Here is an 18,590-nt window from a genome sequence, read left to right as displayed (position 1 = left end):
TTGGAGCCCATGAATAAAGACCTGGCTTAAAAACTCTGGGTGTAAAAAAATAAGTTTTGTTTTACCTCCAACAGCAACATGACTCTGATGTTTCAGTGGTGAGTTGTTTAGTCACATTTGCAAAGGAGTGGATGTGTTTCACTTTAAAATGTCAAAGATCATAAAGAATAATGCAAAGTAGAATGTCATTCTCCCTAACCCAGGATTAAGATGATTTTTCACAACTAGCTACACATTCTTCAGGTTTTCTCAGCACATGGGGTAAGGTTCAACAGTGATTAGGGTGTTGAATGTAAAATGAAAATTACTTCTTTAGAGACTGACTGCATGCATTAGTTGGCCTAAGAACAGGAATAAATATTTGTGCTTTAAGCGATGACCTTTATAAACTAGTAGATACACAATTTTCACTGAAAATAAAATCAGATTTTTAAAAACAAAAAAAAAAAACCCTCTTTAAATATGAAATTGGTTCCTTTTTTTTAAGCATCACTTGAAGAAACTTGAAGGTCGCAGGTTGGATTATGACTACAAAAAAAAGCGTCAAGGGAAAATACCAGATGAGGAACTGAGACAAGCTTGGGAAAAGTTCATTGAGTATAAAGATGTTGCAGAGATAAGCATGCTCAACCTTCTGGATACTGATGTGAGTATTATGCTTGGCATTCATATGAATTTTTTTTATTGTAACCTTTCTCACATATAAGTGTATATAAACCCTAAGCATAAATTTAGAATGTTTAACATATACACTCAATAACCACTTTAGAACACCTTCCTATTACTGGGTTGGGATTTTTTGCCTTTCGAACTGCCAGCTAGTAACACATTACAGTGATTTTTGACCATATTGACATGATATTATCACACAGTTGTTGCAGTTTTGTCAGCTGCACATTCTTATACCAAATCTTCTACTGCATACTAAAAATTCTCAATTAGTACAGTCAACAATCCTATCCTAAAAAACAGTTAAAGATTATTTGAACTTTGTTACATGGCACAATATCCTGCCTGAAGTAGCCATCAAAATGTAGATATTTCAGGGTGGCACTAATTAGAAATCCATGTAATGTGTTCTAAGAGGTTTATTTGAAAATTGAATATTTACATGACTCTATTTAGGTATCTGCACAATTCCATGACTGTATTCATAATATTAAAGATGGTGTGTTTATTTGGGATTTTTGTGAAATATAAAGATTGGAAGAATTTTTGGCCATTTAGGGAAGAAAGCAAGCTTCATTAGGATACAAACATAGCTGGTTTGATACACTGCCTGTCCAAAAAAGTCACCCACTCTAATATTTATTTCAGCATTCATACTTCATTTAGCTTTAATTAGGGCAAGGATGCCCAACCTATGGCCCGTGGAGCTGCCACATTGGGCCCTCTTCTCATTCCCTCTCTACTCGTTGTCTTGTGGGAGAGGGGAAGTGGCATGAGATAATCCTACCTACAGAATGTGTCCTACCAGCTGATTGGGCTCATACAATGACGGCACAATCAGTTGTGTCTGCGAGTGTGTACCATAGACCTCTGCAAACAGCTGTGGCTGCTCCCTACCCACCTTGAACTGAGAGATAATCCCACCCCTCGTGCAGCAGCAGCTGTCTCTGTGTGCATGCAGCTGTTATTACCTCTATACATAAATCTTCACATCTCCTGCAGCGATTGTCAAAAGTAATGTGAAATTTAGGAATTCAGGGTACACACGGAACACTGAGAGCTGCTACTGAACCAAATTTCTGCTCCTTAAACCTAAGTTGCCAAATACAGGGTCACAACAATTACATCCTAATACCAGGGCTATTTTCACATAAAGGGGGACTATTTATTGTACAGTGCTGCATAATATGTTGGCACTATATAAATGCTGTTTATTATTAATAATATTAATAAAAAACCCCAAGTTGCCACTTTCATGGCAATGAGCAATAGCGTACGGTCAATACGCTCTGTGCTGTGGTGCCCAAAAGATATACTTGCTCGTTCACAAAACCTCAAGGCTGCATTCTGACTTGCAGTGAGGTGCGGTTACCACTTCCTCATGCCATTGTAACTTGCCTAGAGGGATACGCTCAGTACTGCTCACTGCCATCTGGAATCAAGTCTGCAGACACTGTGGTGCAAGGGACTAAAGCAGCTGGTGGGGTGCTTGTTACACATAGTTGGCCACTTGCCTTCTGTGAACCCCAATTTTTCTTGAACAGAGAAATGCTGACAACTGCCGAGCCATCAGAAAATATGAAAAAATATACCTGTCATACCGTGCTACCCTCTTACACATAGCTGACCACTTACCTTCTGTGAACCCTAATTTCTTTTTAACAGTATAGAAAGTGAAATGTAGAATAAGTGGGGGACTCTTGTGGTTTCCCCCCACCACTAAAATTTTCACTCCTACAATACCATTGTGCCCTGTCACATATAAATGTTATGATCTTTAAACTCCAATTTTTCTTGAAAGGGGAGCTGAAGGTATATTAAAATGTAGGATAAATGAGGGGCTAATCCCCCCTAAAATCTTCTTGCTGCAGTGCCATCATAAGATAAGAAAAACTATACCTATCGTACTATGCTACTCTGTCACACATATGTGGCTCTACTTACCCTTGTGAGCCCTAATTTCTCAGAAACAGGGAAATTTAGGGACCTGAAGATGTAGCAGTAAGAACATATACTCCTATCATGGCTATCTTTTACCTGACTTGCATTTCTCTGGAACTATCCATAGCAGATATTTTGGGGTACAAAGGAGGTTAGATGCCCACTGTAACTGGCAGGACAGACCCCCAGATGAAAAAAGGTTGGGCACCACTGGATTAGGGCATAGGTTTGTTGTTGCTGTGGTTGCGTTTTCTCTAAGCTTAAAGCTCATTGTATAGGTATAAGGGAAAGAAACGGAAATACAGAGGTTTCAGGCTCAGGAGGTTTTTGTGCAAAAATAAATCAAGTGTGTATTTTTCAAAATACAATTAGTACATACATCAAAGGTACATATTATTTATTTTAGGCTCAATATCCAAATGCCTGTTATTGTCACAGGGTTTGGATACTTTAATTTAGACATAAGACTCCTTCGAATGTCATACAAAATACATATAAAGATTGAAAACAAGGTAAGAGGGAGACCTGTTATGGTCGCATGATTCCCAACACGTTTTGCCTGTTATAGGCTTCTTCAGGGGGATAAATTTGCAGAGGTTGTATGATTTCTATATTGTACAAATACAAGATATAAACATATAGCATATATATTGCCAAAGATTATTATATATTAAAGTTTTGTTTGAGATCTATTTTGTAATATAACATAATTATCCTTCTTTTATACGGATGTCTAGAACTTATTTCCACAGTTAGCTACGGTGAACCTTCAATTGAACAATCAATATGTCATTTTAAACTTTCATATCTGATGTTTAAAAAACATATTGATGTGATTTTAATCAAATTAATAACAAGGGCAATAGTTTACTCACATTTAGTTGGAGTGCAGTCTAGGTAGGTGGGTAAAAAAAAGCAGTATTCAAGCTGCATGCTAGTGGAAAAAAAAAAATTGTTTTAGGTATATAATGTCGGGTTAGTAATGAAATGTAGAAACCATGTAACTAAAATAAAAAATAATAAAAATATAGATAAAGGTATGGATATTACAAATACTATTTAGGGTACCTACCAGTTTGATATGTCCAAACCAAAAGCAAAAAGATTATTTGAATGTTGTCCTAGTAGATTAGGTCCAGTTTTAATATTCATATATATGGTTTTTGTTTCATATACCCTAAATAGGGGCTTAGTGAGAACCTAGTCTAAATATAAATGAAAACTAGTTAGGGGTTTCAAAAAATAATAATCAGTGTTAAAGAGATTTTAGATTTAAATCAAAGTAGTTAGCTCCCTACTTACCAAGTAGGTATAGATCTATTAATCCTAAACAAAATCGGGAGGGAGGAGAGGAATAAGGATATCCTATCTTATACAGCCAAGAGGGCTGCTATTGTGCTAAGACTTGTAGTTAGTCCATACGACCAGAAGAGGGTATGTAGTAATTCATGCAGCCAAAGGGCTGGTTGTTTTTGAGATCTGTTTTTTATAGTTATGAGTTAATCAGGTGAGGAGCTGCACAATGCCCTGTGCTCCTTGAATTCACAATTTGAACCTGATTAAATCCCGGCATTGTCATCTTGGAACATGCCACATTGCAGTGTTCTACTCAGAATTTTTTTTGTTAGCCGTGTGGTCAAAAAGTTGGTTAGGGCCAGGACTAAAATTTCTGGCAGATCAACAGGAATTTTTTCTGTGCTTGCATGGTTCTTTAACCTCCCTGGCGGTCTGATTATGTCAGTATAGTAAATAAAGTATAAAATAATGATAAAAATTAATAATATAACAAATGTATTCACTAATGTAATGAAATGAAAAACACTGGAATCTTTCCAAACAAAGGTGTAATATTATTGCTAGATTACTAGACACTTCATATTGCTCTAAAAAACATCCCAGATATGATAAATTTTGAAACATGGCACTGATCATGAAGTGAGGACCAGTCAGGCCTTCCGGGTTGATTGATGGTTGTTGGTGGTTCACAAAGATGCATTCTAAAACATTCCAAATAAAGTCAGAATAAACCACAGGCTTGTCACTTTTTTTTTCCTTTTTTTTTTGTACGGAATGTAGGCATTACATAGGCATTGCTTAACAAAATGCCCGAAGATCTTCTTGTAGTATTTTTTTTGTTGTTTCCTCATTACTGGGTAGAATGTCATCGCTTGGTCAGCTCTGTTGACACACCTCATGGTGTTATTGTAGTCAATGACTACTTGTGGCTTTGTGATTTCTTTCCCACCTTTTGTGCGTATCATAGTTGAGGAGGCATTATGAATGGTGCCCATTAGGCTCATTAGGGTCATTAGCCCCTTCGGACTATTATCTGTTCCTGAATTTGAGGAAACACCTGAAGGGGCAACGATTTGAGTACATTTCTGAAGTCAAAGATACTGCTTAGAGGTGGTTTGCGGCCCAACCAAAGGACTTTTATTTGAACGGTCTAAAAAAGCTGCAACTACGTACCAAGTGCATCAGTCTCCGGGGGAATATGTTGAATAAATGTGTTATTTCATACCTCTGGCTCTCCTCTTTCTGGGCAAAGCCACCCCCTCCCCAAATTTTATTTAGCTTTGGGGCAGGATGAGTGGTTTCATTAAACTCTTTGTAGATATTGTACACACAATAGATACGATCGTTTGAACGATAGAGGAACTATGTGTACGACAGGAAAGTGAACGAACGTTCGTTCATTACGCATGCTCAGACCATGGACGATCAACGAACGACCGTACACACGAACGATGGTCAACGATCGTCGTCCGATCCGCCGGTCCGGTCGTTCGTTTCCAACGAGTTTCCTCGTTCGTCGGCGTCGTTGGTTACTTTTTTACGAACGATTTTTTGCCCAATCGATCGTTCGTCGTTCGATTGGAACGATAAAAATTGGAAGTGTGTACGCACCTTTAGTTCGCACGTCACTGACTTCGCTTTCAGTTGGTGATGATGAAGTTCCCCAATGAAGTGACAATTATAGGAAGTGTCTGCCATTAGCAATTCGTACCCCAATGGTATAGACACAAAAACTGATAATTGAAGTTATGAAAACACTGTTTTATCTCTAGCAAAGAGAACCCTAGTATCCACTTCCAAGTGGATTGGTATTTTCTAAAGTTTTCAAATGTATTAGGATAATAAAGATGTCTATATTGTCTTTCATTGATTGAAGACCTCCATTAAATCTCACATGGAGACAAAGTCTGCACCCAGAAAGTTGCCTTCTGAAGTTAAAAAGTAAAATATCTTTTACTTAAAGGTTACAGTGACAGTCTGCACTTTTCTCACACACCTAAAAAAATTGGCAAAAAAAAAACAATTACAGCAATATTCCACACTTATTAGGAGAAGCTACAAATCTACAGGGAAAACCTTGAATAGCCTTAACTTCATATACAAGTCTGACCAGAGAGGAATGGTTGTACATGTCTCGGGTGAGGTCCCCCCATGTCATTTTTTTCAATCCACTCTGCAGTTTGATAAACAGCCACTGTGGTTTTCTGTGGAGAAGAGCACATATGGGTGCCACTCACTTGTCAATTCTTTCCCCTCTTTATAGAACAGAAAGATAGGGTGTGTACAGCGCACATTCGCTCATCTCTCACTGGAAACTATCACAAAAGATTGTTTCCAATGACAGTAATCTGACGTCAGTATGAGGCTTTAGCCTGATCATAAAGAGAGTGAAAAAGTATTTACAGGCCTTTTTTCCCCCCATTTTGAACTAGTAAGGGATTCGAAGAGCCCCCTATCACCAACAAGACCACAGAGAAAAAAAAGGTCTCCCAAAAGTGTGAACAACACAGGGCTATTAACTTTGTACACTCACTGTCATGTGAGTCGGATAGACTTTTATAGGCTGTACTCTGAGAACTACAGAATTATGTAATAAGAAAGTACACTCTCTTTCCATTCTGAGTTTTTGTGTATCAGGATTTAAAAAAAGTCATCTTTTCTTTGGGAGTCCTTTTTTTAAATGTATTTAAAGAGGAAATACACCAGTGAAACTTGCATCGCAGGGCGCAGCCATCTTTTTAATTCCTTGAGGTGAAGTAATCGGGCTGGATGGGGTTCATTCATGCCTGGCACATGCAAGGGAAGCTGTACTAGCTATTTTACTGGCATGATCAGGCAGGTAAAATGGGTTATTTTAGAAGGGACATCGCCTGTCCTTTTATGCAATAAGCACCTTCCTGGTAATTTTGTAAAGTGAAACTTTAGTTCAACTTTAAAAATCCAGACTTGGAAATATGGCATAGCATCTAGTTAAAATTGTGAAAGCAAAATCAAGATATCCTTTCAGGTAAAATTGCAATAGTTTTGTCATGTTTTGACACAGGAAGCGTCAATGTTTGCCTTTAAGGATTGAATGCCGCTGTACGCCACCTACTAAAGAGATTTTTTTTTTTTTTTAATGTGTCAGGTACGACATTGCTTTTTTTCTTTTTTTTTTTTTAAATCTAAGCCTCCTAGCGTTGCTACTTCTGTAATTTTCTTTTGCAAAATTTAATTAGCCTTATTCTCTGTCTCTAGGTGGAGCAAGTCGGACAGCTGTCAGCTTTGGTGGAAGCGCAGCTAGATTATCACAGACAAGCTGTTCAAATTCTGGATGAAATATCTGATAAATTAAAGAATAGAGTTTGTAAAGCCTCTTCCAGACCCAAAAGAGAATATAAACCTAAATCAAGGGAAACCTTTGACTTTGCTGACAATGAACAGTCCAATGGAGGAATCTCTTGCAACTCTTCAGTCAAGGCACCAGGTATTAGTGATGTAACCAAGACCAGAAAGTATTTTTTACTTTATTGTAGATCTTTTGAATAATTCCAAATAAGGCGGAAGGTAATTATATGGAGAGGCCTAAGTGGGGAGTGGATAGTATACGTGTTAAGAATGCACTGATGTTTCAGAGAAAGGATAATAGGAAGTAATACCGACATGTGCTTACCTATGGTGCATGAAAGGGGGTATATTTTTTTTAGTGAATGAGGAAGGATCCCAGGGATTATCTTGTCCAAAAAAAGTGTTGGTAGGAAGTGAAAAGGGACTCTATTCCCTGTAGTCCCTGGTGGGGAGCAGCATAATAGGAGGTCTTGATCCATTCAGAGTCAAGGCAGAGTGGCAGTAATGGGAATTTTGCACCCGTCGGATATAGACCGTGTTCTAACATCGTTTGTTGGTGGCCTTCCAATAACAAGCTATTGTTATGCGAGTTGCTAGGAAGATATATCAAATTAACCTGGAGCACTCTCAAATCGCTTTGGTGGGTTGGGTTGATCTGCATGACTGAATAAATGAGATTATAAATTCTCATCTAGAATCTATGGCCACAAGGGCAATGCCACCAAGCATAATATTTGGCCACAACCCCTATAGCAAAGAGGGGTGATGTTAGGATTTATTTTGTGAAGCCAAATAGGCACCATATACCAGGGCATCAGTACTTGGTAGTTTGCGTCTATGAATGAGGTGTTAAGGAATACTGATGAAGGGAGGCATGCAGTGTCCTGCCATTCTTAAGCCTCTCATTCCATACCAAGAGCCGCCTCCTACTGAGTCAAATAGAAAAGCTTTTAACCTCCTGGGTGGTTAATTTCTGTCTGGATTTATAAGTCTAAAAGCGGTACATCGTCTTTCATGAAAATGTATTTTGTATTGAATCCAATACAAAATACGGGAACTCCTGGGGATTGTCGGCGCAATCGCCGGGGGACAGATCAAAGGAAGAGAACGCAGCCAGAGGATGGGATTGGACGAGCAGGACGCTGGAGGATGCCTGTGGGACCAGGTAAGTCTTTATTTTTAATTTTTTAGGCTACCCGGAATGTGGTTAAAGCTATGAGCTGTTTTTTTTGTTTTTTTTTTCTCGAACCACACTTGTGGTTACTGCTCAAAAGGTTAAGGGGTTCAAACAAGGCTTCTGAGATCCTGCCAAAGAAAAAGAACAACAGGACCTTAAAGGGCTGTGTTCTGTAATGGAGGAGTCAGACCCTTAATTTTATTTTGTATAAATTATCCTAATTGAAGGTATCTAAAGTCGGTTAGTGGTGGAAGAACTTTTTCTGTAAATATGACGCACTAACTATATCTCTGTCATCCAAGAAATGCAAAAAAAGCCCTTGTTGATCCACTAGTTAAACTGCAGTCCATCACAAACTGGGAAGATTATTCCAAAGAAGCAATAAGGGATCATGAGGTGATAGATATTGTGATTCCATTTTTGACCCTCCCAGATTGGTAGTGTTAATGACATGGTATTGGGCATAGCATCTCAGGCCATTTATTGGCAGGGATCCACGTTAATGTCTCTAATGGAATAGATGGGCAGGGAAGGGCTTCCAGTTCGATCTAGGATCCGATATGGTTCTCTGGCCTAAAAAAGCAATCTGTGCCCATGATCTTAGGTGCATAAATGTACAATGCCATTTTGGTAACTGCTATGGGTCATGTATGGAAAAGGTATAGCATCCTAGGGAGTATGTTCATTTTGGCTGCTGTTTTTCCCCCAAACTACGAAGGTGGGAAAGTCAAATCTTTAAGAAAACAAAGAAGGGATAATGCTTGATAAAAGTGAAATAAATTTTATGTTATCACATTGAATGCCTTTGATGAGTGTAGTCCCTAGCAGAGGGATGATGTTCTTTTCACACACCAACTAGATCGAAAAGAGATGTGAATTTCAAACTTGGCTTGGGGAGGGGAGGAGTTTGTAAATTGGGGCTGATGTTTTATCTAATATCTGTTCCAGAGCACAGTCCCATCAAAATCAAGAATGTGAGATCACAATTTGTCCATCATATCCTTGAAGAATGAGTATTGACTGGAAGTAGAGACATAATAGGCCAGGTTGAAGACAAGGGACTTCCCCAAAGTTCCCAATATTAGCACATAGCGACCATTCGGGTTTTTATGTTTAGACCACAAAGTGAACAATGCACTTTTTTAAAAAATACAACATTAGCTAAATACACAAGAAGGAAGCACCTATGTAAGTATTTGGAGTATGAGGTTGAACAGAAATGTAACTTGTAATGTAAAAAGAAAATTTTTTGTAATGCCAGTACATCAACACCTAGTGAGTAGTAATACCAGGGTATTAAGGCCTTGCACATTGTGCGTTAAGAATGTAAAGGTAAAGGCATTTGGTATAAACTGCATTGAGGTTCATCAGTATATTGCTGCTTGAACAGCAGAACTAACCATGACCTATAGGACCGAGGTAGCTTAAAAAGACCCCAAAGAACTTGGTTATTTCAAAGCCATTATTTCTAATTTTTAGAGACTCTTTTGTCACTGGCATGGTACCGATAGATTTGCGTAAGGCCAATGTGGTTCCTATTTTCAAAAAGAGAGCAAAGTCATTACCAGGTAACTACAGACTGGTTAGTTTACCGTCCATAGTTGGAAAAGGTCCTAGGGAGTTTGATAAAGAACCACATAGGGGAGTTTCTGCTAGAAAAAAAATATTATAGGTGATAGTCAACATGGCTTCAAGAAAGACTGAAGTTGTCAAACAAATTTACTCTCTTTTTATGGGGAAGTAAGTAAACAGGTAGACCATGGAATAGCAGTTGATATAGTATACTTGGACTTCACTAAAGCATTTGACACAGTACCCCACAGACTGTTAAAATGCCAGTTAGGATCAATAGGTTTAGAAAGGTCAATCTGTAAATGGATAGAGAACTGGTTTAAAGACCGCATCCAGATAGTTGTAATAATGATTCATACTCTGAGTGGTCTAAGGTTATTAGTGGTGTACCATTTCTGTGTTTGCAGATGACACCAAACTATGTAATGGAATTAGGTCCATACAGGATGTCTATAACCTACAAGCAGACCTGATTTGATTGGGCAGCCAAGTGGCAAATGACATTTAATATAGATAAATGGAAAGTTATGCACTTGGGGGCTAACAACATGCATGGTTCATACTGTCTAGGGGGAATACATTTGGGGGAGTCAGAAATGGAAAAGGATCTAGGGGTTCTGGTAGATCATAGTTAATAACAGCATGCAATGCCAAGCTGCAATATCTAAAGCTAGTAAAGTACTTTCTTGTACTAAAAGAGGAATAGACTGCAGAGATGGAGACCTAATCCTGTCCCTGTACAAAGCATTGGTCAGACCACATCTGGAATATGCAGTCCAGTTTTGGGCACCAGTTCACAAAAAGGACATTGTGGAATTGGAGACAGTGCAGCGAAGGGCAACTAAACTAATAAAATGAATGAAGGAACTAAGCTATGAGGAGAGATTAGCTGAACTGAATCCATTCTCCCTTGAGAAAAGAAGTTTAAGGGGGATATGATCACCCTGTATAAATATATATAATTGGTCCAAATAGAGAACTCTCATCCCAGTTATTCACTTTGAGATCATTACAAAGAACAAAAGGGCACTCTTTGTGTCTGGAGGAAAAAAAGTTTAATCACCGGATAAGGAAGGGATTCCTCACTGTAAGGTCTGTGAAAATGTTGAATCGGCTCCCTCAGGAAGTAGTTTCAGCAACTACTATAGATTGCTTTAAGAAATAGCTGGATGCTTTTCTAGAAGCACAGAATATAACTGGGTATTAAGAAATTAAAATAAAGATAACAGAGAATCGATTCAAGTTCTGCCTACCACTTAATTACCTATGGCCACATCCCAAAGCTATAACCACAAAGAAAGGGGAACCTGAGGGTTAGCTCAGTAAGGGGACTTTTAAGGCCAACATTCCTTAACTCAACAAATTTGTATAAAAAAAATATAACTTTATTGGATGTAATAAAAAACATTTACATTAAAACATATTTAAAATATGCAACATATAGGAACAAGATACTTCTGCCTGGGCTAACCAACCCAAAGGGCATACCCCACAGTCTTTCGTGGCGTTTCACGCTTCTTCAGGAAAGAAGGGGGGACATAAATATCCTATTTTTGCAGCACAAGTAATAAGTAATTTGGAGTGAAATTTTCTGATGACCTACATGACTTCTATGTACTAGGGTCCCTGTAGTGGGGTGGATAACTTGGCTCTCTGCACTGACTAAATATAGCACAATAATGATGTCACTTCTCCTTATACAAGTTGGTACCTGGATTTGCAAAATCATTTGGCACTAACAAAGTAGCTTTATGTCCTTTGTGGCTAAAAGGTTTATATTTTTTTTTTTATAACATTCTTAATTTAAATTTTCAAATTACAAAAAAAAAACATGGAGTGCATGGCGTGCAAGGAGAAAGCAAAGAAAGAGGTTTTGAGCAACAATTTGTCTAGTAAAACACCCCATTTCTGTGACTCAGAACAGAAATAGGTGTAACTAACAGAACATGTTATGTTAACTTGCAATAATATTTTTACTTCTGTGTTTCTTGTATAACATACCCAGGCAAGACAATGTACTACATGTTCTAGGTTTGTGAACTATGTATATTTATGACCTTGTTATATATGAAGTAAATATATAATAATACATTCATAGCTTGACTTAAAACTCTTAAGCCTCAAAACCTCTTTCTTTGCTTTCTCCTTGCACTCCATGCACTCCATGCACCCCATGGTTTTTTTGTAATTTGATATACTAAAGAGGGAGGCCCAACTGCATAGACTCCTTATCTTGGGGGGAACAGGGAACATCCCCATCACCCCCTCATTCCCCCCTTTCTCCCTCTCCCTTCCGGTATTACCGGATATTTGTATTTTACATTTTCAAAAAATACAGAAACAAACAAATGGTATAACAAAAGGTAAGTAATAAGGGTATACAGAAACAAGTCATTGTACAATACACATTGAAGAACATAAGTCCGTGACTGAGAAAAAAGAAAAATAAGGGTTAGAAGAGGTAAGCAAACATCAAATTGCACTCTTGACTCCAAAAACAGTAGGTAAAAAGTAAAAATTAGATTTGCCACCCCACCCATAAAAATATACCTCCCAACATGTATATTTGGCAAACCCAACTTCTAAGTGGTGAGGGACGGGTCCAGGTGGTGCTTAAACTACGGTGTTTCCCGATAATACACCCAGCTACCCCACGTAACATTGAATTTCTCTTAGGTGCCCCTTAGACCTGCTGTGAGATCTTCCATAATCATAATGTTGTTCACTCTGGAGCCACAAGCCCACTGTCAGTATGATCTTGGATTTCCAAAACACTGGGATACATGCATTAGCTGCTACAATAAGGTGTCTGAGAATCGATTTCTTATATGCTTTTTCTGATAGCAAATTGTGGTGTAATAAGAAAACTCCGGATCCCACGGGATGTTATGCGAGTTGAGACTTTGCATGAGGTCCCTCGGCCCTCACCTTCGGCCATCAACATCTCCAGTATGACTCATTGATCATGAGAAACAAGATGTTCTGCCCACTGTGTTCCCCGCTCACGTAATTCTACAAATCTCCCGTCCTCCACGCCAGGTGGGAAAGAAGGGTGTCCCAGAATAAGTATCAAGGGTGGGGGCCATGGAGACATATTTAGCCTAAACAAAGGCTTCTGACAAGCCTTCCATGTGGCATATATTAGGGGTGGGATCTTAGAGTTTCTTGAATTAGCTGCAGAAGCCATGGGACCGCAGTTAGGGGTATAGAAGTAAAGGCCTGTTCTGCACCAACCCACTGTTTATGTTCCGAGTGAGGAAAACCAGTCTTTGACCTGGACAAGCTGGGCAGCCGTAAAATATAGAGAAAAATTTGGTACTCCTAACCCTCCAACTTCCTTTGGCTCGAAACAACAAATTTCTGCCGAGGCGGTGATCCTTTTTGCCCCAAATGAAACGGAAGATTTAGAATGAAGCAACCTAAAAAAAGGAGCCAGAATATAAATTGGTATTGCCTGGAGAAGGTAAAATATTCTAGAGAGGACATTCATTTTGATGACCTGAATTCGGCCAAGCCAGGAAATGGAGAGGGGGGACCATTTATCCAGGTCTTTTGAGATGTTGGTAAGTATAGGGGCAAAATTCAAGTGGAAAGTTGTGATAGATCTGTTGGAAGCATAGTCCCTGGGTACTTGATAGCCCCTTTGTCCCATTTAAAGGAGAAGGTGGGTATAAGCCGGTCACATAGAGCTTGAGGTATGGAGATGTTGGGGGCCGCAGATTTAGAGTAATACATTTTGAAATTAGATACTGCCCCATATTCCTGTATTGCCTTGATGAGATTCAGGAGTGAGGTCACTGGGTTAGTTATTACAAATGACAGGTCGTCCGCATAGGCTGCCATTTTATGTTCACAACCTCCCATATATAGACCCTGTATGTCCAGGTTCGTACGTATTGCTGAGAGCAGAGGTTTCAGAGAAAGGACTGCCCTGCCTGGTGCCATTGGTAATAATGAAGGGGCTGACACCTCGCCATTCACTCCCTGATGCAGAAGCGGAGGAATATGTGGCCTTAATCCATGCCATCATATTATCACCCACCCCCATAACCCGAAGTGTGGCCAACATAAAGTCCCAACCCACCCTATCAAAGGCTTTTTCTGCATCAGTAGAAAGCAAAACTGCAGGTTTGTCTGTGGATACCGCTGCATGAATCCAAATAATAGCCTGGGTAGTATTATTTCGAGCCTCTCTAGATGGCATGAAGCCAACCTGAACAAAATGGACCAAATTGTGAATGTATCTCAGAAATCTATTTGCCAAACTTTTGTAAAAATTTTCAGGTCTTGGTTTAGAGGTAAAATGGGTCTATAACTATTACACACCGAGGGGTCCTTATCTGTCTTGGGAATCACAGTAATAAGGGCCAGAAAAGAATGTCTAGGGGAGAGTCCTATAGTTTATATTTTAATACATTTTTGTGCCTGTATTTGAGCTTTAAAAAGTGTTGAGAAATATGAAATTAGAAAAATTTTAAAAATCTGGGATACTTTTGGAGGAATTGTCTTTAAAATGCACTTATGTAAATACATCTACATCCATGAAAATAAAAGGCATGCATATATATTTGAAAGTCAGAAAGAAGTTTAGGTAGAACAAAAATACTACTAAAAATATTTGGCATCAGGCAGGGCTTTATTGTAGAAAGGGACAGGCAATGTTTCTTCTGCAATAAGCATTTCTGATCGCTGTCTCATCTCTCATCATCCACAGCTCAGGGTTGTTTGACAGGATAGCCAGCATATTCCAGCTTTCCCTGTGGATGCTAGGACTACAAGAACTCCTTCAAGATGGCTGATGATCAGAGTGAGGAAGAGAAAAAAGGAAGATGAGCATAGGCGAGTATGCGCTGGGGTTAGTTCTGCTTTAGGTTTCCAGTAGCAAACCACTGTAGCAGGGCCCATAAGTGCGAGGCACTAAAGCTATGCATATCCGTCAAGATGAATGGTTTTGCTCATTTTGGGCGAAAATAAGGTGTACAGCTGCCAAAGTGGTTTGAAGAATGACTGATCGGGAATCACCACTGTACACTCCGATGAGGTGCCTCTTGTTCTTACTCTCCTGCTGTGTGTACAATTCTTTCTCCCTTGCTGTGTGTACAGCTATTGTTTATTCTGTCACTGGGAATATGACAGTGAATTGCTTAATTCAAGTAAACATTTGTTTGCTTCCAAACCAGATTTAGAGATTTACCTCTTTTCGCTCCTCCAATGACCTACTAATGAGTTCCTCTCTCATAACCCCGTCTCCTAGACAGATCCAAGACTTTTATAGAGCTGTCCGACTCTGTAATGGTCTTCCTCATCCTATTCGGCTTGCTCCTACTTCCTGCTCATTTAAAAGAGCACTCAAAATCAATTTTTTCCAAACTTGCCTACTCCTCTTCTTCTGTCTTATAAACCCTCATTACTTTCCACCACTACATATATCCCCTCCTCCTATTGTGTGTTACTTCCCCCACCTCCTCCTCTAATGTACAGCGCTGCGTAATATGTTGGCGCTATGTAAACCCTGTTTAATAATAATAGTAATAATACTGTTACTTTGGCATGGTACCTAGGAAGGGTAGAGTGCAGCCCACCATGGACCTTGAGGCATTAAATGTCAGGGACTACAAATTTAGCATGGAATTTGAATTTTTTCTGTGATGGTATCCATCAAAACATTTGTTTGGCATCAGTGGATGCCTACCTGCATGTACCCATCTACAAGGGACACCAGTGTCTATATTTTTTTGTGTCCTTTTAAACTTTAAACTTAAACTTCCTTCTAAAATTTTTGAATAAAAACGGTACTTTTTATTAACAGTAAAACTTATTTTCTTATAGCGAACACTGGTTAGTCTATAGTTGACTTGGCAATCCATACACATATTTCCTAAATATAGTTTAATAGTATAATTTAATAATAGCATGCAATGCCAAGCTGCAGTATCCAAAGCTAGCAAAGTACTTTTTTGTTTAACTCCCCTAGCGGTAATCCCAAGTGTGACTCGGGGTGGAAAAAAACTAGCAAAAAGCGGTAACCCCGAGTCACACTCAGGGTTACTTTGGGGTGATGGATTGTGGGGGCGGGAAATTTAAAAGCAGATTACAATGCAATCTGCTTTTAAAAATTTTTTTCAGTAAAAAAACACTAAAAACATAAAATAAAAGTATCAAAACACATTTTAGTGCACCAAGCGTCATTGCCCAGTGCCCTGATTTACACTATTAGCCCTGGCCTTTTGATGACTTATAAATCACTTCCTGAATGTATCATTTCATCACTTTGTCTTTGACCTTGATTGTTCTTGACTGATTGCTGGAGACCGCATGGCATCCAAAAGGCATCTCGCCAGCGCATGCGCTGTTTTGGTGGAATTTGAAAGCAGCGATAGCGATTTGGAGTCCCTTGTGGAATCGAGCGATAGTGATTCACCAGGAAATTTGTCATCAGACAGCGAAAGTGAACTGAGCGACAATTCTGAACCTGAGGTCAGTGCTTTGCGCACATGGTGCACCATTGACTTTGATGCGGACCAGGCAGCACCGCCAAGATTTCGATTCACCGGCGCACCTGGGATGAAAATTGAGGCTGAATGCGACGACCCCCTGGCATACCTGAAGTTGTTTTTGACCCATGAAGTTATCGAAAAAATTGTTGCAGAGACAAACAAGTAAGCCGCCCTTGTGTTTGCTAACTTTTTGAAATTTTTTGCTAAATTTTTTTTATGCAAACATGTGCTGCTTTGTGTTTGATAACTTTTTGAAATTTTTTGCAAAGTTTTTTTTTTTATGCAAACATGTGTGCTGCTTTGTGTTTGCTAACTTTTTGAAATTTTTTGCAAAGTTTTTAACTTTTTGAAATTTTTTGCAAAGTTTTTTTTTTTATGCAAACATGTGTGCTGCTTTGTGTTTGCTAACTTTTTGAAATTTTTTGCAAAGTTTTTTTTTTATGCAAACTTATGCTGCTCTGTGTTCGCTAACATGTTACTTGCAACCTTCACACTATAAAAGAACATATCCTAAAATAATTTTTTATTTTGTTTTATGCAGGTACGCTGGACAACAACAAGGTGCTCCACACCTGAGGATTCCAAAAAGCAGAAAGTGGGAACCTGTTACCAAGTATGACATTTGGCTGTTTTTGGGCTTGGTGATCGTGCAGGTAGTTGTGGGCAAACCCATGTAGAAGTGGTACTGGTCCAAGAATAAAATGATTCACAGTCATGCCAGAATACCGCTTTTCCCCCATCATGAAGCACCTGCACTTTGCAAACAATGAAGAATTTGATGAGACTACCCACCCTGCACCAAAACTCAAGAAAATTTGGGAAGTGTCTCAGATGATTCTACAAAATTTCCAGCAAACCTAAGTGCCAGAAAGAGATTTCAGCATTGACGAAAGTCTAATGGCTTACAAGGGGAGGCTCAGCTGGGTGCAGTAGATTGCGTCAAAGAGGGCACGATTTGGCGTGAAGACCAAATGCTGTGCGAATCATCATCTGGCTACGTCTGGAATATGGTACTGTACACTGGAAAAGGGGCACAGTTCAACCCCAGATACAGCCAATATGGATTGGCAACATCTTCAGTGCTATCCCTCAATGAGCCATTGCTAGAACAGGGCTATTGTGTCATAACTGACAATTTCTACACATCTCCTGAGCTTTATGAGTTCCTTCTGGAACACAGAACAGATGCCTGTGGAACCATTAGGGCTAACCGGCGCAACCTGCCATCATTGTTTGCAAAAGGGAAGCTGAAGACAGGAGAAATTGTTGCCTGGCAGAAAGGAAAGATGATGGCCCTGAGATGGCGTGACAAGAAAGATGTGTACCTGATGAGTACTGTCCATGATGCCTCCACCATTCTGGTACACACAAAACGTGGGAAAGAAGTGATGAAGCCACAACAACACAATGGGAAGTGTCGACAGGGCTGACCAAGCCATGACATTTTACCCAGCGATGAGGAAACAGCAAAGGAAGTACTACAAGAAGATTTTAGGAGTGCCTATGGAATGCCTACGTTCTGTACAAAAAAAAATAGTCAGAGGCCTGTGAATCATTTAGACTTCATTTTGCAAGTTTCCGAATCCATAGTAAAGAACCACCAAACACCATCAGTGGCTATGAATAGACCTGGACATTGTGATTCCACCGTTCCACAATCTTCATTTAACTTATATTATTATTTATCAATAATATTGCACCCTTGTTTGGAAAATTTCAGGGAGAAATTTTTGATAAAATATTTTTTTTTTGATAAATTACACTGTTGTGGTCAATTATTTCATTATTGTTTTATAATTATGATTTATAATTATGTATTATATTATAATTTATGATTATAATATAATAAATATAATTTTTATACCCGGGAGTTAATCCTATGAATTACAGGCCCACAATATAAACAAAAATTTCTATGCAAACAAAATAGGATCACTTTTCAGAACTAGAACGCTAGGGGGGTTAAAAGAGGCTGCAGATATGGAGACCTAATCCAGCCCTGTACAAAGCTTTGGTCATCTGGAATATGCAGTCCAGTTTTTGGCAGTTCACAAAAACGATATTAAGGAATTGGAGAGAGTACAGAGAAGGGCAAGTAGATTAATAAAGGG

The 18,590-nt window shown here is 39.0% G+C and overlaps 1 protein-coding gene and 1 long non-coding RNA gene across 6 annotated transcripts in view; one reads left to right on the top strand and one right to left on the bottom strand.

Annotated features, from left to right (window-relative positions):
• The window catches only part of LOC140326377 (uncharacterized), a 146,651-nt gene that overhangs the window by 50,335 nt on the left and 77,726 nt on the right, over window positions 1–18,590 (bottom strand). The window lies entirely within an intron of this gene.
• SH3GL1 (SH3 domain containing GRB2 like 1, endophilin A2) overlaps window positions 1–18,590 on the top strand; it is a 111,550-nt gene that overhangs the window by 75,798 nt on the left and 17,162 nt on the right. For all 3 annotated transcript variants that reach the window (XM_072404910.1, XM_072404908.1, XM_072404909.1), the window contains 2 exons: window positions 488–646; window positions 7,144–7,372. In XM_072404910.1, coding sequence (XP_072261011.1) covers window positions 488–646; window positions 7,144–7,372 — 388 coding nt within the window. The remainder of the gene's footprint in view (window positions 1–487; window positions 647–7,143; window positions 7,373–18,590) is intronic.

The sequence above is a fragment of the Pyxicephalus adspersus genome, chromosome 3 (assembly GCF_032062135.1).
Source record: "Pyxicephalus adspersus chromosome 3, UCB_Pads_2.0, whole genome shotgun sequence".
Classification (NCBI taxonomy): domain Eukaryota; kingdom Metazoa; phylum Chordata; class Amphibia; order Anura; family Pyxicephalidae; genus Pyxicephalus; species Pyxicephalus adspersus.
This window is presented reverse-complemented; position numbering and strand designations above follow the sequence as displayed.